Source organism: Cryphonectria parasitica, assembly GCF_011745365.1.
Source record: "Cryphonectria parasitica EP155 unplaced genomic scaffold M406scaffold_2, whole genome shotgun sequence".
Lineage (NCBI taxonomy): Eukaryota > Fungi > Ascomycota > Sordariomycetes > Diaporthales > Cryphonectriaceae > Cryphonectria > Cryphonectria parasitica.
This window is the reverse complement of record NW_024468910.1, coordinates 2,445,090-2,464,806: the sequence shown is the minus strand read 5'-3', so window position 1 is coordinate 2,464,806 and position 19,717 is coordinate 2,445,090. Positions and strand designations below refer to the sequence as shown.

General features: G+C 54.5%; 5 protein-coding genes across 5 annotated transcripts; 2 read left to right on the top strand and 3 right to left on the bottom strand.

The window, feature by feature from the left end:
* Positions 1 to 2,370: 2,370 nt before the first annotated feature.
* Positions 2,371 to 4,780, bottom strand: M406DRAFT_344720 (uncharacterized protein; the record flags this gene model as incomplete). Its single annotated transcript, XM_040922005.1, has 2 exons — positions 2,656 to 4,780; positions 2,371 to 2,521 (listed from the first exon to the last, which is right to left on the bottom strand). Exons 1-2 carry the CDS (start codon positions 4,758 to 4,760, stop codon positions 2,371 to 2,373), a joined length of 2,256 nt encoding a protein of 751 aa, XP_040779575.1. The 5' UTR covers positions 4,761 to 4,780.
* An 866-nt stretch (positions 4,781 to 5,646) lies between these two features.
* M406DRAFT_344719 (uncharacterized protein) lies at positions 5,647 to 6,590 on the top strand (the record flags this gene model as incomplete). The annotated part of the gene is made up of 3 exons (XM_040922004.1): positions 5,647 to 5,754; positions 5,885 to 6,326; positions 6,378 to 6,590. The coding sequence occupies 3 exons, from the start codon at positions 5,647 to 5,649 to the stop codon at positions 6,587 to 6,589; spliced, it is 762 nt and encodes a 253-aa protein (XP_040779574.1).
* Positions 6,586 to 9,053, bottom strand: M406DRAFT_98688 (uncharacterized protein; the record flags this gene model as incomplete). Its single annotated transcript, XM_040926420.1, has 5 exons — positions 6,586 to 7,190; positions 7,259 to 8,006; positions 8,082 to 8,508; positions 8,580 to 8,746; positions 8,831 to 9,053. The coding sequence occupies 5 exons, from the start codon at positions 9,051 to 9,053 to the stop codon at positions 7,127 to 7,129; spliced, it is 1,629 nt and encodes a 542-aa protein (XP_040779573.1). The 3' UTR covers positions 6,586 to 7,126.
* A 3,964-nt stretch (positions 9,054 to 13,017) lies between these two features.
* Positions 13,018 to 15,428, top strand: M406DRAFT_320923 (mitogen activated protein kinase). Its single transcript, XM_040919454.1, has 2 exons — positions 13,018 to 14,595; positions 14,699 to 15,428. The coding sequence occupies exons 1-2, from the start codon at positions 13,030 to 13,032 to the stop codon at positions 15,101 to 15,103; spliced, it is 1,971 nt and encodes a 656-aa protein (XP_040779572.1). The 5' UTR covers positions 13,018 to 13,029; the 3' UTR covers positions 15,104 to 15,428.
* Positions 15,429 to 16,538: 1,110 nt separating this feature from the next.
* M406DRAFT_81857 (uncharacterized protein) lies at positions 16,539 to 18,991 on the bottom strand. Its single transcript, XM_040926020.1, has 2 exons — positions 18,324 to 18,991; positions 16,539 to 18,260 (listed from the first exon to the last, which is right to left on the bottom strand). Exons 1-2 carry the CDS (start codon positions 18,660 to 18,662, stop codon positions 16,731 to 16,733), a joined length of 1,869 nt encoding a protein of 622 aa, XP_040779571.1. The 5' UTR covers positions 18,663 to 18,991; the 3' UTR covers positions 16,539 to 16,730.
* Between the last annotated feature and the right edge of the window lie 726 nt (positions 18,992 to 19,717).

Genomic DNA, 19,717 nt, shown 5'->3' with positions numbered 1-19,717 from the left:
GTGCATACCTTGGCCCACTTGTCGCTGCGGCCCTGGAGAGATGACATCTGCATGTCGACATCTTCCGGCTCAGCTATTCGACGTTCAGCGAGGTTGGGCCCCGACCTAACCTGGCAACCTGGTATCTTGAGCAAGTCTCGAGACGTGGTCTGCTGCCAAGGCTCCACACCAAAACGCCTGACTCCCCCTTGCCTTTGGTCAGACTGCGACTTATTAGTACCAAATGACGACAGCTACGTTTTGGGAATCGTGGTCGCTGAATCGGCAGCTTTCAACTGCCGATGCGCACCGATGCGCCGACATTGTTGGCTTGATATTTCACGACGTTTGATATTGTATCTTCACAGAAAAAAACATCGTCAAAAGGCAGTCTTTTGGCGAAACTCTTGATATATGTATCAAGATGTCGTGACCGTGCATATCAGTTGCGCAAGCTCATATGCCTTACGGATGAGCCCGTCTGGAACTATGCCCGGTTGAGCGGTTCGGATGTGACGCTAACATGTGGTAATGATGGAGGACAGCATTGTCGACCTTCCTGCCCTGGAAGGTCCTTTACGCGGCTGCATGGCTTTTGGGGATCTCCAACGACATGTCTTCCCAACATCTACTATAGCCCTCTTGCTGGGATATATCTACTGTATGTTTCTCAGATGCGGATCCCCGTCAAGACGACGGGATCTAAATTGGTCAAAAAAGACTAAAACAATGTTTAAATAAACGAACCGCATCTTGGCCCGAATCTCGGTGGACACTCCCGTGGTACATCCTGTGCCATAGTATTGTTTGAGTCTATGTCTACCATGTGAATGTGGATCCGATAATGATGAATTGATCTTTAATTGCACAATATTGTGAAGTGTTTCAGAAATACCCACAATGTGCTCAAAAGATGCAAACATATAGTAGTGACTTTACGGTAGTTGGTACTATATTCTCCATTAGCTTAAACAGCTTTTCCACTCTACTAATATCAAGTAAACTTACATAAACCCTTGACACTCTACACACCCAGTGATTCTTGCGCTCAAGACATTAATCACATATCTAGGCATCTCCATACCAGCATATAGTACGCATAAACTTGACATAACTTACATGCTCGACTCGGTGTCCTTTTCGAGTGTAAAATATAGTGATGACGATGCGAATGATTCAGTCTGGTAAAGAATCCAACGAGGAGATGATATCATTGACGTCTAGTGCCCTGAGCGAATCTCAGTGTTGGAGAATTTGCGCGGGCATTGGACGAAAAGTCTTTCTCGACTGCCACTCATATTTTTGTCATATACTGAACATCTTTTCAGCGTCGGAGGGTGGGGCGGGCCTGGTCCTCAAACATGAGCCTGGACTTCTTGCATTTGATTTGAGATTGGCATTCAGATTGGACTCTTCTCAGAAGATGTCCAGAAAAGAAGGACAATTTTCCAGCACATAAGTGAGCGCACAATCATGCAGCATTTCTTGAATTAGCATGAACCCCAAGTGCTTTTCTCCTCAAAACAATCTAAGAAAAAAATCATATCTAATTACCTTGTCAGAAGAATGAGACCCTACTTAATATGGCCCATAACACCATAACAGCTTCAATGACACAGGGAAAGCAAGACCCAATTATGAGCAGGTGTTAGTGATGCCAATCCCAATACTTGATGGCCCCACGGACCGGCCAATTGTTTCTCCCTTGACGTATAGCTCGACGACATGCCACGACGTCCATGGCCACAATGGAAAGAAAGAAAAAAAAAAGACCAAGCTCCACTACCTCTCCTGAACAGTCCACCGAGAGATAAGAATCAAGTCGAATTACACGCAAGAATCGTGTCGCTCATCGCCATCTGGAACAGGGTGGAAATTGGACAAATCAAATGATGAAGACTCGGCAGCTGAGGCAACCCCACCCCCCACGGCAAGTGGCGGCGACCGTTCGGCCGGGAGAGAATCAGGAAGGTGTGCAACAATCACCTGCAGGAGGATGCAGGAACAGGTTTTTGCATATCGTTACATTAAAGATCACCCGGCTGGATGCCGTGACGGGCGGAGGATGGTCAGCATTTTTTAATTGGGCAACAGATGCAGCAAGGAACAGAGATATGGGGGGGGGGGAGTGGTGGAAATGAGAATATGTCGTACTTGACCTCCAATCAAACACCCCTGCAAAAGGTCATCCCAAGCCAGAGAAGAATAGTAACTTTACGCAGACTAGGAACAAGTATCTTGACAGTGTAAAAGAGTCTAGACCTCATGTTTCATGTCCCACTGTGCAGCCTTGTCCACGCTTACGTGCCCCCCCCCCCCCCCGGTCCAGGCCTGGGCTATGAGTGAACACTTTTCTCAATACATATGCAGACAAATTGGCTGTATCTTGCTTCATGACGCCGCGTCATCGCCGCTCTCGCCTTCCTCAAAAAGCACGAGGACCGTCCCGGCCTTGCAGATGTCGCCCTCCTTGTGCGCCAGTTTCTTGACGACGCCCTTTTGCGGTGAGCGAATCACCGTCTCCATCTTCATGGACTCAATTCTGTTATTGGGGACCAGGGGTCCTGTCAGCCTAGCTACGCGACTGGAGTCATTTCTGACAGCAAACATGAAGAGAAACGCATATCAAGAATAAAATAAAAGGCTGAGGTGAAATATGGGGGCAAGTTCACTTACACAACGAGCGGAGCACCCTTCTCTACTGTCTTTCCCTCCGCGACCTCGTTTCTCAGGATCTTACACGGCATGGGCGCCACCACACTCGCGGTGACCTCCTTCAGCCCCAGCGCCTTCTCGTACCATGACGGTTGCAGCAGCATTAGTTCCGTCTTGCCGCCGCGCTGGAACACACTGAGCCTATGCTCGTGGGTTGGATCCCGCACGAGCGTGGTGTCAATCCTCTCGAGCGGGAAGAAGGTCCTGACAGCGGTCTTTGCCAATGAAAATGATAATGATGATGACGACGATGGTAACAATGTTGGTGCCGTGGCAGTAGGTTCACAAACCAAAGTGTCAAAGATCTGCGGGGCATCCTGATCCTTGCGCGAGATGGAGGCGCGGAAGAGGTTGTGGCCCAGCTGCGTGATGCTCGCCCGGACAACCTCGTCCTCATGTGCGCTGTAGCCGTCGACTACCCTAAAGGCGTAGTTCCTCTCGCTGGTCGTAGCGCTACCATGACCGAAACCGAGCGTCTCGCCATGGGGACCCGACGACGCAGCCCCCTCTTTGCGCAGCTGCTCCGCGAGGAGGCCCAGGCTGGCCTGGACGAATGTCTCGTCTTCGACCCGCCGAGGGCTAAACAAGTCCTCACGATGCTTTTCAATAAATCCTGTCTCAACATCGCCGTCGATGAAGGGCTGGCTCCTGCAGAGCCTCTTGAGGAACTCGATGTTGGTGCTGAGACCAACGACCTCGTATTCCCTCAGCGCGAGCTCGAGCTTCCGGATGGCCGTCTCACGGTCTGGCCCCCGTACGATCAGCTTGGCGATCATGCCGTCGTAGGCCTGCGAGACGGTGTCGCCCTCCGCAAAGCCCGCATCTATCCTGACGTCCTCGTCTGTGGCCGGGGTGGACAGGTGCACCAGCGTCCCCGAGTCGGGTATGAAGCCCTTCTCCGGGTTCTCAGCGTAGATTCTGGCCTCGATGGCTGCGCCCCTGTCGGCGATCCTCGCCTCGATCTCTGCCTGTGTGAGCGGGAGTCTCTCGCCCGCCGCGACGCGGAACTGCCACTCAACAAGGTCCGTGCCGGTGACCATCTCGCTGACGGGGTGCTCGACCTGCAGGCGCGTGTTCATCTCCATGAAGTAGAAGCGGCCCGTGTCCCGGTCTAGGATAAACTCGACGGTGCCGGCACCGACGTAGCCGACGGCCAGGGCGGCCGTACGAGCCTTGTCCCAGAGGTCCTGCCTAGTGGGTTCGTCCAGCAGCGGTGCGGGGCTCTCCTCGAGGATCTTTTGGTGGCGGCGCTGTACAGAGCAGTCGCGCTCGCCAAGGGCAACGCAGCCGCCGTGGCGGTCGGCAAATACCTGCACCTCGACGTGGCGCGGCCGCACGACGTACTTCTCGACGAGCATGACTTCGCCGCCCTCGCCAAAGCTGGCACGCGCCTCGGCCCTGGCGCTGGTCAGCTGCGCTGCGAATTCATCCTCGGATCTCACGATCCGCATGCCCTTGCCGCCACCGCCCTTGACGCTCTTGAGAAGGACAGGGAAGCCGATGTCGCACGCGTGGCCCTGCAGGGCCTCGACGGACTGCTCGGACCCATGATAGCCTGGGACGCAGGGCACACCGGCCGCGGTCATGATTTCCTTGCTCCTGGCCTTGTCGCCCATATCTGCCATGGCGCTGGCCGGGGGGCCGACGAAGACGATGCCGGCCTCCTCACACTTGCGGGCAAAGGCGGCATTCTCGGACAAGAACCCATAGCCTGGGTGCAGGGCCTGTATGCCGTGCTGCTTAGCCAGGTCGAGGATGCGGTCTCCATCGAGGTAAGAGGGCAGGGACAAGGAGGCTGGCGAAGAGAGGGTGTGCTGCGCGGCGCGGTCGACGTCGGTGTAGAGCGTAGTGGTACGAATGCCCAGGAGCGAGGCAGTGCGTGCGATGCGGAGGGCGATCTCACCTCGGTTGGCTATTATCACAGAGGTAATAGGGTTGATGGGAATTTGTGACGTTGTAGAAGAAGACGAAGAAGACGCTGTGCTGGTTGTTGTGGAAAAGAGGAAGCGAGAGGCCGGTGATGACCGCAGAGGAAGCCGCTGGTGGGCACGCTTGAGGGATCTCATGGTTGGTTACGATCGCTGCTACACAGGCTATATCTTAATAGAGAAGGATGAGGTGTACAGTGTATATGAAGTAGAGGAGGAGGAAGAGAGGAAGAAGAAGAAGAAGAGAAAGAAGAAGAGAAGGAGGAGGATGAATTAGTGTTCATGCCCTCGGAAAAGACCCATAGGAAGTGCGTTTGTGAGAGAGAGAGGCAGGAGGTTGTTGTCCCCGAGGGTTCATGTCCAATGATCATGCTGCTCGTGCCTCAGCCGTTGATATCCGCTCCGTCAATGAACCGCCGTAATAAGGAGAGCTCCTGAGAACCAAGTCAAGAGAGCATCTGGGAAGAATCATTGAACTGCCATGGATTAGGAAGAAAATTGTTGTATCATCCTTAAGGCCTTAAATGATCATGACTGCTGGGTATAATCCTCGTCGTGTCAAAGTGATGGTTCAATTGAAGTCCATTGTTGATTCTGAAGATCTGGGGAACCCTGAAGGCCAGGCCCAATCCGGGGAAGAATGAATGCGATTGAGAGACGTCATCTGGAGGCCAATGGCTTGTTCAGTGGTCCAGCTAATCATCAGCCCCTCCTTAGCTAAGCAACCCCCCAGCTGCTATGCACTATGGTGGAGTACATAGCAAGTAGTAGGTAAGCACTGTAAGGTCAGAGTATAGTGTTCGATAGTGTCACAGTGTTTGGTGCTAGTGCTGGGAACCCTCCCTTTCGTTCCGTCAGTCCATCCATCCATCCATCTACCACCCCACGTCAAGGACTGATGCCCTGTGGATAGCATCACAGCATCACAAGGCAGAGTCTTTGGACAACGACCATCACCACCACCACCAGCAAGCAACCACCACCCTCTCTTCCTCTCTCACACACATACTTTCTCCTGCCCACCATGTCGCAGATACCACTTAATGCAGCAGCTTCCAATGGCGACAACAACCGCCAACTCACCACCTCACTCCCTCCAGATGTAGTGCAATGCCTCGAGAACGCTCGCTTCGTACGTTGTCGCGGTCGTCCTCTTTCCCCTTCTCTCCTTTCCTCCCTCCACAAAAGAACAGAAAGAAAGAAATTCAAAAACCGCCGTTAAGCCTGACATCTCAAAACTGATTCTCAAACAAAACCTATAGCTTCATCTCGCGACCTGCACCGACAACATCCCCACCGTCTCCCTCATGAACTACACCTACCTCCCCTCCTCGGCCTTCTCTTCCTCCCCGGTCATCATCATGACCACCAACCCAGCCTCCAGGAAGATGGCCAACCTGCGCACGAACCCCCACGTCTCCCTCCTCGTGCACGACTGGGTCTCCCACCGGCCCCCGACCACCAGCTCCCGCCGCCTGTCCTCCTCCTCCGGCGGCGGCGGCTCCCCTCCAGCCGCCCACCGCCCTTCGTCCCTTGCTTCCCTCCTACTCAACCTCAACACCTCTGCCATGTCCAGCATCTCCGCCACCATCAACGGCAGCGCCAGGCTCGTCGACCCCGGCACCGATGAGGAGCGCTTCTACCGCGGCGTGCACCTGGACAACAACACCTTCGAGGAGGCAGGAGGGGCCACGGGCGCCGGCGGTGCGCTCAATAACGCACAGGCACAGGCTAGCTCCTTATCGACCGCGTTAGGGTCCGGCTTCGGTGGTAGCGTGGAGGAGGACGGCGGGAGGGGTTGCTTCGTAGCCGGCGAGGAGGTGCGAGTGATTGTGGTGGACGTAAGAGACGTGAGAATCAGCGATTGGAAGGGCAATGTCAAGGACTGGGTGCTCGTCTCGTCGGGTGCCGCACAGGAGCCAGTGCTGAACGGGGTGAGCTACGTCGAGAAGGAACAGGAAGTCTGACAACAAAAAAAAACAAAAAAAACTCTGTTTCGGTCTTGCTTGAGATTGTGACCCCCATGTCTGCTTGCTTGCCTAATTTATACGACCACAATCCTCCCTCTTCTTTGTAAGTTATTCCTGTCCCTCTAGGCGTGTATGTGCTTACACAAACCCCCCCCCCCCCCAAAAAAAAAAGAAAAAATTTTCAAAGCCCCGATTGTATCAACACAGTATACTGAGCCCCATTTTCTTTTACCCCGAGACTCGTCTTGTCACTTAAGTACAGTTTATCCATGTGACGACCCTTGGAAGCGATCCGTCGCCGCCTCTTGTCCCTAAACCCAGAACTCCAATACCGAGAGAAATTCACAAAAGAACTCAAAAGCAATGAGCCCGATACGGGTCCCAAACGCCGATAGACATGCGATGATAAAGCTGCCAATAGATGTAGGCTCTCTCTATGTTAGTGGGTGTGCTGTGCTATACGCTCAAGTATGGAAGAAGCGTCAAGGCGATGGCAACATCATCCTGTGCTGGAGCGGAAGCGGATTATTTCTCCTAGACTGCCCATTCAACCACTTCCAGTGCAAGCATGACCAGAACAAGGGTGGACGGAAGAATCCTGGTTAAGACTATAATCAGCACGCGATCCGGAAAATCAAAGCGGGCGCATGGGGGTGGGACACGTACCAGATGACATAGCTCTGGAATAGGACCTTCGACATGACATTCTCGTACACGGAGTTGATCTGGCAGATCTGTGCGAGCTGCAGGGCGCTGGGCGCACCGACGAGTAGGAAGCAGACGATCACGAAGATCGGATCGTCAAGGATGCTGACCGGCACATACTTGGCGAAGACTGCCAGGATGGGCGCCATGATTACTGTCGGCAGGAGCATGCGGCAGAGGAGACTGGCGACCAGCAGCCTGGTGCCGATCTGGGCCTCCTCCGGGTCTGCGGCCTCACCATCACGCCTCTGTGTGTTGCGCGCGAGATTGGCGCCCAACACGACTAGGATGAGCGGGACTGCGACACCCGCGCTGGAGCTGACGGCGCTGGTAACGCTGTTCTTGATGAAGGAGCCTTCCTCGAAAAAGAGCCGCTGGAGGTCCGGGACCGAGGCAACGATCACGGCAATAAGCATAGCCCAAAGGGGCGGGTTCATGAACTCCCAAAGGAACGTGTTGACCTTGCTGCCGGCACGCCGTGTAAGGTCGGCGGCACGCTGGAGGGTAGGCGGGAGACGGGCATATGCCTCCTGGCGCCTGCGCACCAGCGCCTGCGCTGCGGCAGCCTTTCTCAGCTTGGTCCAGCGCTGCAACCGCTCCGGCACACCCCTGATGCCGTCCGGCAGCTCCGGCTCATCGCTGTTGCGGATGCGCGGGAAGGACAGAATGGTCTCATCCTGGGTGCCGTCGATGTCCTCGGCGATCGTGCCTGCAGTGCTCGGGCGCTCAGAGCCCTTCTTGTGATGGTATCTCCCGTGGCCGGGCTTTCGCGGGGTGAGGGTACCGTCGCGATGGACGTCCAGGTCGGCCAGGGATGATTGCGACATGTTCGCCACCGGCGTGCGACCAGCTGGCTCGTAGATGTCTGAGTCGCCGCTCCTATGCGCCTCATTCTCCTCGTCATCCTCCTCATTGTAGTCCAACAGGTTGTCTGTTTCCTCACTGCCCATCGCGTCACCGGCGAATCGACCCTCCTCGGCTCTCTCGCTGTGGTACTCCTCGTACTTCTCCTTGGGCGCGAGAAGTACATGATAACCCCAGCTCCATCGTACCAGTTGTCCCAGCTGCTGGAAGATCATCAGGTATAAGATGCCGCGGGCGGCGACCTCGTCGTCGTTGTCGCCGGGGATCTTGTCCCAGTGGAGGCCCTTGAGCGTCTGCGAGAGCGAGATCACGAGAGAGATGGGTAACGAGTTGGAGTTTCCAAAGACCTAAGAGAGTATCTGTCAGCGTCCGAGACAAGTCCCTCTCTCCATGCGTATCAAACCCAGGCATAACATACTCCCATGGCCGTGACGAAGTTGGAGGCCCTCTTGTTGAAACCGAACAGCCGGGTCACGACTTGCGAAACGCAGTACGACACGAGGGTCTGTATGACGAAGATGATTGGTATAACGCCAAGCTCGAGGAGCTTGTCGGCGTTGAGCTGGGAGGCGAGCTTCGTGAAGACTGCGTGTGGCGTAAGGCGTCAGTTGGGGGAAAGAAATCGGGTATGGAAGAGACAGTGCAACGTTCGGGTGGGTGTAGCCATACTAAGACATGGCGTGAAGAGCATCACGTTCAGGTTCGCGAGGAACTTCTGCTTGTCGGCGTCGAAGTGGCCCAGCCTCGCGATAATGTATCCTGGAAGACTGACACAGACTACCTGCATCACCGCTTCGAAGACGAGCAGAACCAGGTGGCCCAGCGACGGATGAGAATCATGTGCCCCAGTGAAGACCACAAAGGGTGCTGATGATGTTGTTATTGACTCCATGGTGAGCGGTGGCGTCTCGATGTTAGCGAGGCGAAACGAAGCGACCATCGTGGGCGACAACAGCCTCTATATGTTTGAAGGCGTTAGTGAAGTTTCAAGTGAGTCAAGAATCAGTGGCAGTTCAGGGCTGTTGAGACGGACTTGGAGCCCCTGCTTTTTCGTAGCTTTTATCCGCCCTGCTTGGCCTGAATTGTGGAGTCGTCTCGTGTGTGTTGGCCACCCTTGGCAGAGAGGTGATGTTTCGCTAATTGGGTCGCAGCGGCTCGTCTGCTGGATCTGAGGCGATTTTCTCCTGGGCTTTGCATGTGGCTCAGGCCAGCTGCCAAGACTCTCTTTCACGCAGCACCGGTATCATGACGCTCAGCCGAGCTCCGAAGTCAACTGTGCGGTGGACGAAGAATTGGGGTGTCCGATGTCGAATTATGGGTCGATGGGTTGCGTGCAGTTTTGGTGGATGTGGTTGTCGGGAAAGACGGCAGATTGATAAGACAACTGAAAGGCGTGGAATGGGGTGAAAGTGGGGGGGGGGGGCGGCGTCGGGCCAATATGACGATACCCGCCTCTGAATGCTCAGTGTACAACTATGGTAGCAGGAAGCACAGCCCCCGGGAGGCCTGTTTCCCCTTTTTACCTATGTTCGTCGCTCAGATTCATTCGTTTTTGAATGGTTCCTCGACCCGTTGTCCGTCTACATAAGTACTTGGCCAAGCCAGCCAAGCCCAGACCAAACAGACCGAAGAATGCAGGTTTTGTCAACCATTGGAGCCAAGGCTGCTGTGCTGAGGCAGTGTCTACTGGGCATTTTCTTAGTACTGGCACAAAAACAGTTACAGTACTACAGTATCGTAGTATCATAGCAGTATGTCAATTCAGACTAGGGTCGACGCGGCTTGCGGTCTGGATCTTGTAAACGTGCTCGCGCTGAAGCATTGATTGGCCCGCTGATGGAGTGATGGGCAATGAGATTCAGGTCCAACCGGAGCTTGTCGGCCAGGTCTGTTAACTGCCACGACTGCTTACCATTCTTGGTCAGAGCTGTGCATCCTGCCAGTCCCAACCCAGCTGCCGCCGATCATCTACTACATCTACTATAGTACTATGATATACCAATATGTACTTTCATGTGCCGGCTGACACACCACGTCGTCTATTAGGGAAGCTGACAGTCAAACAGGATGTTTGCAGCCATTTCACCTGTCATTTTGTGCTCGCTTCAACAAACAGTATGGCACCGCGGTTCGTATGGCTTGGGTTGATTGGACTAGGCTCCAAAAAGGGTGACGGGTACAGCATGGCCGATCGCTAGCAGACAACCTCGTGGTATGAAGTTGGTTTTGCCAAACTCGCTGTGTTACGTTGCACACAAGCTTGGTCGACATTTCTGACACCGCCGCCACCGAAGGCTTGATGTTTAAGGCTTAACAGCCACATATTAACGTGTTGCTTGCAGGCGACAACTTATGCAGGTGCGACATCCCAGCTTGGGGACCGGGGACCTGGTGCAGCGTGTTTCCGTGGGCGACAGAGAGGTCGAGAGTGTGACGTCACTGCAGCCATCGATGTGATTTCGCTTTGACAACCCTAAATTTTATTTTTCATTCCCCCCCCCCCCCTCTCTCCTCTGTCTCTGCCCTTGACCCTTACAATTACGGACCAAGACCAGGGATGCCATGAGCACCATAGTCGCTCTCTGTTCTAAATCGTCTTCGCTCGGTCCGAATCTAATGGTCCGCCGCCCGCTTGAAGCCCCAAGCGATGCCTCAATGAACCTCTCTTAACAACGTCCTTCTGGTCACCTTGGCATGCTGCACGCTCCTTGGGGTACCAGAGATGAGCGAGAGGCGCTAGTAAATACTCCGAGAGGCGACAAACCGGATTCCAACTCAAGCAGCCATCTGGACATCAGGCTAGAAAGAAGAAGAAAAGAATGAAGAAAAGAGAAAAGAAAAGAGGAGACGACGGGAAAAGGAAGGAAAAAGCTGGTACTCAGCCTCGACACCTGCATAATTGGCTAGCTAGCCGGCAAACCAGAGCGACTAGAGGGGTTCGGATTCAAATTCAAATATAGTCATGCAGGGCTATTCATCGCCTAATCTTCCCAGACCAACTTTGAAGATCGCACAGCTGCTGTGGCAAAGGCCGATCAGTCGATAACCCAGTCCGTCATAACAACCATAACAGACTCAGCTCGGACAGGCTGATTCACGATGCAGATTTACCTATGTCCCTTGACAACTGTGCTGTAATACATTGAAGTCGGCTTGACCGAGCAGAGCAGAGCAAAGCCTTGTTTTGCCAGGTATGGAACACATGTTGTGCCCCCAAAGACGTGCTATACTGCATGACAACACCATGTATATGTTTCATCTCGCATGCCAATTTGGGACTGCCCATCGTACGTTTCAGATGGCCGAGAGGGGAAATGAGGGCGGGAGATCTTTCGTGAGAGGCGAGGTGTGTTCTTGGCACCCAAAGGCTTTTGGCGACGTCAAAATTCCAGAGGTGCGATTCTCTGTTGTGTATGTACCAGGCCCGCTCCCAATGGGCAATACACCACCAATGAGCATGAGCTTGCACGAGGTATTATGGTATGGTATGTTTTGGTGCTGGGTGGAGAGCCCCTGCTGCGAACCACGGTTCAGCAGAAACAGACGTCATCATCATAGTGGGGCCAGAAATGCCATGTCTTCTCATATTGCTCGAATTTCGACATTCGCGTCTGTCCCGCCGCCATTTTTCGTTCTCCATCAGTTTCCTTTCCCAGCCAGTCTTGGTCAAGAAAATTACGACAAATATCCCTGCATAACCAGCCCTTCGGCTCATGACGTTGCTCTGCAGGAGTGAGCTGTTTTGCCCCCAAGGAACCCCCGACCCTCGAGAAGGATCGACAATGGCCTCGCCGTCGAGCTGCCATGAGACGATGAAAACTGCCGTGACATCTGACCATGATGATTCTTCAGCCTGCATGTCGAGTGTCACTGGGCGCAGCTGTCCTACGTAATCATAGTAATCAGACGGAGCAGGTCCCGTCAAATTAGGCTTGCCATCTGGATGTGGCCCAGACAGCTGCTTCTGATTGATCCAGATGCTCGAGAGTGGAACTGAATGCCTTGGAGAAGCCTCTGGAGAAAACAGGGGCCATGGAGGGGTAGCACCTCACGCTAATCCGCATTCCGATTGGGCAGACACGTGTGAAATTGCATTATCGAGGGAATTTCAACCTGTTATCGCATTATCAGCTCCCAAAACGCTTCCTCTGTCCTAAGGAAACCCCAAGGTCGCTAATCAAGGCACGTATCATCCATACACATAGCTTCTGACGCAACAGACTCTGCACCAAAGTAGCTATCTCGCTCTCTCAACTTCCCGACTCCTCCTGCATATTACCAACCTCAGCATCTAACGACCTTCCCTCTCCCACACTCTTCTCTCCCGACCTCGTCATCATAAAATACCGGTTCCTCAAGAAGGAATCTCGCCTAATTTCATTATTAGTTGCCCGACCTGGAGTGAGTATGATCTGATCTGCACCTGCTTGGATTGTTTGCCTCATGCTTCGTCGTCTCAACGGTTTGCAACTCCAAATGCCCAACGAATCACACTAACGACTTTTCTTCAAGAGACTGAGACAGGAAAGGAGAGAGAGAGAGAGAGAGAAAGCTCTTACCTCCTCCCCCTCCTCATCCTTCTCCTTCTTCACCACATTGATCTCTGGGTTGGTCCTAGGGCTGCCTTTCATCTGATGACATCCACCTTTTTCTAGCCTTTGGTTTATCATCCGACTTGCCTTTCCACCGTTTGCTACCGTCCCAAGACACCCACACACTGGGTCATCAGAGCATCTGATTACAAGCATACTTCGACCTCAACATCAGTAACCCATCGAGCAATCAGCTCACATGCATCACCTTTCAAGATAGCCGAGCACAAGATTGTTTTCACAAACACACACAAAAATCCTCCAAACCCGCCCACCATGCCAGATTCCCCAGATTCCGTCCCGGCCACGCCGGACGAACAGATCGAGAGCAACCCCGCCTCGCCCGGCTCCGAAGCCGACGACTCCTCTGAAGCCAGCACTCCGCTAGATCCTCCAGGCCCCCCCTTCGATGCCCCCTCTCCCTCCTCGAAAGATCTTCCCCGCCGGGTACCTTCGTTACGGACCGTCTCGGCTCCTCAGAACGCTAGTATGAGTCCAAGCTCCAGCGTGACAGGCATCCTGACGACGGCCCGGCGGCCCCCCGCGGCAAGCACCCTGCCCATGGACCTGATGGCCAAGGCACGAGCACTACAGGCCGAGCGGGCTGGTCTTCCTCGTCCTAGCCTCAACACACAGCATAGTGGATCGCCAATGTCGGGTGGCTCTGGCTCGCCCATGGCGGGAGGTTTCCCAGGGGGTCTACCCGGCGGCCTGAAGCTGCCGGGCGGTATGGGTGGCCTGTCACGGCCGCCTCCTCAAAACCTTCCCCGGTCCGCGCCTGTCGTGCCTGGTTTGGCTGGGAGGAAGCCTGGCCTCAGTGAGCGGAGGAAGATGAACCTTGGTGGTTTCCCGGGCAGTCCATCGCCTGCCGCGACACCCAAGCTGTCCGACATCAACGGAGGTGCTGGCATGGGCGGTCCGAATGCGAATAACTCAGGGATGGGCTCTAAGATGGATGAGTACAAGAAATTCGTCGACACGCAAAAGGGCTGGATCACTTTTGAAGGGGCAGCGACTATCACCAAGACCGGAGTCAACTTTGCCAGTGGAGCAACCTTCAAGATCTCATTGGATGAGATTGACATCATGGAGGAGCTGGGCAAGGGCAATTATGGCACGGTGTACAAGGTCCGCCACGCTCGACCAAAGATTCCCCGGTTTGGCCAAGGTCTCGGCGGCTTCAAGTTGTCCTCTCGACAGGACGATTCGTCGGCAGATGAGAGCTCACCGCTATCCCCCCAGGGCGCCCGCCCAGACGGCACAACAGGCCGGGTCATGGCAATGAAGGAGATCAGGTTAGAGCTGGACGAGGCCAAATTTACGACGATCCTCAAGGAGCTGGTCATTCTCCATGAGTGTTCTTCCCCGTACATAATCGACTTCTACGGTGCTTTCTTCCAGGAAGGTGCCGTGTATATGTGCATCGAATACATGGACGGCGGCTCCATCGATAAGATCTATGCTGGCGGTATTCCAGAACATGTGCTACGCAAGATCACCTACAGCACGATCATGGGGCTCAAGTCATTGAAGGACGAGCACAAGATCATCCATCGAGATGTGAAACCTACGAATATTCTTGTCAACACCAGAGGCCAGGTCAAGATATGTGACTTTGGCGTGAGTGGCAACCTGGTGGCCAGTATTGCGAAGACGACTATCGGCTGTCAGAGCTACATGGCCCCAGAGCGCATCTCTGGCGGAGGCATAGCAACTGGGGCGGACGGCACCTACAGCGTCCAGAGTGATATCTGGAGTTTGGGTCTGACGATCATTGAGTGTGCGATGGGCAAATACCCTTACCCACCAGAGATCTGCTCGACTATCTTTGGTCAGCTCAACGTAAGTGGCTTTCTTTCATTGGATTATCCGTATTTCCGGAGGCACGTGAGAGGGAACAAAATAGGAGGTATATGGTCCGATCTAACATCCGCGCTCTTTGCAGGCCATCGTCGAGGGCGAACCGCCAATTTTACCCACTGAAGGCTACTCCGCACTAGCCCGCGACTTTGTGAAGTCATGTCTGAACAAGAACCCCAAGAAGCGTCACACATACCCCATGCTTCTACAGCACCCTTGGATTAAATCCCTCGGCAACCCCGAGACCATCACCGAAGAGGCCGAGGCCGAGTCGGAGGCAACTGAAAATGATCTGGCCGATGCCGCCGCGAGGCAACTCAACATCAGCAGCGAGGGTGCGGGCGACGAAGAGGTCGCGGCCTGGGTCAGTGATGTACTGGAGCGCAAGCGACAGGGACTCCAGCCGGCGACGGCCGAGAAACCTGCACTGCATGCCCCGCCTATGGATTCTGTCAGCCCCGCCGGCAGTCCGATGGCTGCAGAGACATAAGTTTAGGGGCCATTGTTTCACAAGGCAGCATGCACATCATGATGTTGTCGAAATAGATGTTGGGGGGCAGCAATTTTGTTTGAGGAAATGCGGTCATCCTCACCCTGAACTACCTTCTTAAACCACCACCGCGCGGACAAAGATAGGAACTGGGTTTTTTATTGTCACAATACCAAATAGCAACAAGCAGCACACAGTTTTTCACTCGTTTGTGGGTACATGGTGTGCTGCAAGCGGAGCTTTTTGAGAGCAGCGCAAAGGGGGGCGTTACACATACATATTGCGTGCGCATGGATAGCGTTTCGAATCTATTCGTTGGATTGGCATGAATTCCAGTAGAGCAGTAGCTGAAAGACAAGAGTGGATGGGAGGCAACTTCTCTTGCTTGTTTGGCTTACTGACGGCGGTTTTTCTGGTTTTGCAACCGGTTGTTTTACTTTCTTTTCTTTTTCTTTTGTTGGTCTTTCCTTCCTTTTCTTGTATTCACCAAAACGTACCAAACTAAGAGGCGGACCTGGCGTCCACAATGAGGCCGGCGGGCCAGGAACTGGTGTGAATAGTTACGCTTGCTGACTGGTCGTGTGACTTTGAATAACGGCCGGTTACCAGGCGAGCCTGTAGCTGAAACATCACAAAGACAAATCTCGAACAAACGCCGTCGTGTGCGTCCATCATGAACGCAATGTTGTCGGGTCGTATGCGAGAGGAGTTTGGGACGGGGGAGAATAGTTCCCTGTGCCTTGGTGTGTAACGATGTTGCGTTCGCAGCCGCCGTGTTATCGTCGTACTGGAGGGGTGGGCTCCATGTAGTCAACCAATGGGCTCTGCGAGAGATACTCAAGGCTTTCAATCTCTTCCGAGATTCCTGCATAGATAATGTTTCCTGATTCAAGACCAAAACGACGTCGTTCTGATCGTTGGCGTGGTGGTCCTCCATGCGCGCAAACGGAACGCAGAACCTTGTCATGATTCGTACTTGGATACAAATACGCTACAGAGAATATGAGGCCCGCATCCTCAGTGCAGTCCAAAGTACCCATTATCATAGGGTGTGGTCGTGCGAAGCACGTACCTTGTCCCGTAGAGGCACCGAGAGATACATCACAGGTCTGTCTCTGATCAGATATTCCCGGGACAAACTGGGGGGGGGGGGGGGCTCTGGCACTTTCTTGGTGAGTTGGCCGAGAACTCATGACAGGGAGCTCATTACTGTCCATCTTTCCACAACCACAACTTGAGTTCCTGCACGAGAAGCACAGGACGGCTACCGAATTGGGGATGGAGGAGGCAGGCTTTACTCTCGTCACCTGAACTCCGCTGCTCCGACTCTGGAATGGGTTCCTAGATATCCAGGGGGTGTGTGATTCTCCATAGCAATCTGTAGAATAGGTAGGGGTTTGTTTTTGAGGAGAATACTTGTGCGAGCAATTGTCATGGGTGCAAGAAGAGGCGCTCCCCCGTTATAGCCATTAGTCTAATTAACATCTTCTTTCCTTGATGATGTGGCTTTAATTTTATTTCATTTCTGCCCTTCCCCCGCGTTCCCTTCACTGTTCAACTGTGAAACAGTAAGCCCCGAAAAGGGCAGGTCGACTTGCAAAGTTGTTCCCCATTCAGCAGCCCAGTCCTATGCCAAAGCTGCCAGGCTGCCCAGGGCAGCGCTCACAGCCCCCCCGTCCTCGACCTCCAGCCCCCCAAACCCTTCCTCGACGGTCCAGGCCCGCCCCTTCTCAGGCGTGTACAGCACCTCGCACGCCCTGCCAACGACCAACAAGCCTGGCGGCCTGCTCCCTTCCTGCTCGATCGCCTCGGCGACGAACTGCAGCGTTGTACGAATGACGCGCTGGTCTGGGCACGAGGCGCGCTCGATGACGGCACAGGGGGTGTCGAGGGGCCAGAGGGTGCGATTTGCTGTTCTGGACTGCGTGTCTGCCTCAGCCTGCTCTGGCGGGGGCGGTGCCCCTGGCTGTTCTGCTCCTTCTGACGATGATGATGCGTCTCTGCCGCTGCTGGTGCGCTCCTGGCCAAGCTCCGTGGGCAAGTGTGTCGTCAGCTCTGCCACAAGGCCCGTGATGCGGTGCAGCGCCATCAAAAACACACACGTACGACTCGACACGTACTCGGGCGGAGCGGGCGGCTTTCCCTTCTTGCCAGTGCCGGTGCAGATGAGTACCTGGTCTGCGACGTCCCTCTGCGTCGGCGGGACGGCAGCGAACAGCGGTGCACTCAGTGCGCTCGTGATCCCCGGCAACACGATGACCTTGTCCCCCCACCCTTTTCGTCTGAAGTAATCGACCTCTTCACCGCCACGGCCATAAATAAAAGGATCACCCTGCTTGAGCCGTAGGACTGTCTTGCCCGCCTTGAGACCAGCCAATGCCTGCTCGAGGAGCTCCTCCTGCGCCTGGTCCGCGTTGCCAGGGAACTTTCTCGCGATAGACACAGGTGTTCGCCGAGGGATCAGATCCAGCACGCCGGCGGGGACCAGCTTGTCGGCGAGGATCAGATCCGCCGACTGGATCGCCTTGTGCGTCGCACGGGTGAGTAGGTCAGGATGCCCAGGTCCCGAGCCGGCGAGGATAATCCTGCCGCCCCTATGGCTACTTCGCCCTGCGCCACCGCCATATTGTTCGTCACCACGGCCAATGCTCGCGATGGCAGATGAGCCCGCGGTGCCCGGGTACGACTGCAATACCACGTCGACGTCCTCGTCGCTGATGGACGCGAGCCTCCGCAGCGGCCAATACTCGCACACCTGGGCCAGCCACCTCATGCGCCTGCCCTTGGCGGCGTCGAGGTCCTCCTCGGTGATGAGGTGGTTGAAGCTCGCAGACTGGTCCAGCCCTTCCTCCTCGTCCCCTGCGCCGAGGCCGCCAACACCCCCGCCGTTCGCCAGGGCCTCGTGGAGGAGATGGTCCTCCTCCTGCACCCGCCGCCTCACCTCGCCCAGCCTGGCGCAGCCCGCACCCAGGCCAGCCGGGAGAGAGGCGGCAACCTCACGCCGGATCCTGCTGGCGAGGTGACAGCCCCGTCCGTTGGTCGTGATGCCGATCTGCAGCGGGCCGTCGGTGTGGGTGGAAAGGATGGAGAAGCTGCTCAGCCGGGAGGAATCAACAACATTGACGGGGATGCGATTGCGCCTGCAGAGGGTCGAAATCTCTTGTGCAGATAAACCTGCTGCCTCTTTCTCGTGTCCACCTGTTGAGTCGCTGCTGGGCACGCCGGCATTACTGGTGGTGGTGTTGGTGGACGTGATGAACACGGCGTCGACCACACGACCGACCTCCTCGCGGCCGAGGGAGAAGAGCAACTCAGGCGTGAAGGGCTGGCGGAGCCAGGTCACCTGAGACGACTCGATGGCCTTGGTGAGGCCATAGTGAATGGGCTGCGCTGAGGAGGACTCGGGATCAGGGGCAACGAGGATAGGCCTCGCACCTGTGGCGAGAGACTGCTCGCAACGTTTGCCGGCTAAAGAGTTGCTGCCGATGATGAGGTGCACATGGGAGCGGCAGTCTGTCGCTGTAAGGAGGGAAGTATGATATGAAGGTGTGGCCATCATGTGCTGGGAACGAGATGAGATGGAGGAGGAGGAGACTGCCCTCCTTCCTTCCTACTGCTTCTATATATGGGGTATAATTCAGGAAGATGTAGTTGTCGTAGTAGTAAAAGAGATAGTAGTACACGACGCCACTGGCATCGTAGACGTCCAGCTTTGGGGACGAACAACGGAGAGAAAGTGAGGGTATCACGAGAAAATAAATAGAGGGCAGGCAAAAGTTCATGAACAAGACAAGGGAGAGAGAGAGGGGGGGGAAAAAAAATTAAGAATGAAAATGACATTCCCACCAGCACCCCCGTATAAAATGAATGCCTTCTTGTCCTTTTTTCTCACCCAGTATGACCATATGCTGTAGAGGGAGGGAGGCAGAGAGATGCACCCTGTGAATGCATTGGTTGTTATTAGTCAGTCAGGCAGTCCTCCATAGAGTTTTCCTTAGGCCGCTGACGCCATCCCGACAGCCGCGTGCGGCCCGGTCACTTCAGGCTTAGCCGGCGAATGGCAGACGGCCTTTAGTCAGGAATTGTCGTCTAGATTAGTAGCTGGGCCCTGCGAAAGTCGGAGGGCGATGGGGGAACGTAGATCTCTGTCAGGAATCGTATGCTGGCGGAAAGAGTGTGAAAAGAAAAAAAGAAAGAAAAAAGAGGATGACCCAGGTCTAGAACTTGGACAAAAGATAAATAAGAAAATCAAAGACAGCAGCGGTTACTTTCTTGGCGTAATGTTGCACCAGGTTTGGAGAAACCCAGCGTTGTTGATGCTTGACGGCGTATTGTTGACACTTTGCAGGAAGAATCACTGCCTTCAGAAAAAGTAAACGGAATAATTGTTTCTATTACAGGGGAGAGTGAGGTAGACAGACTCACAGAGAACAAAAGAACCAAAAGCAAAAACAAAAACATATAACACCGGGTATTCGCTAATGGTCATCACTTAACTACTAATCCGGCGGTTATGGCGTTTTCGCTTTTGATTTCTTGCCCTGGTTTTCTGACGATCTTGGAGCCCTGCGGCGTGGTGTTGAGGAACCTAGATACTGACGCCCCGGCCTACGG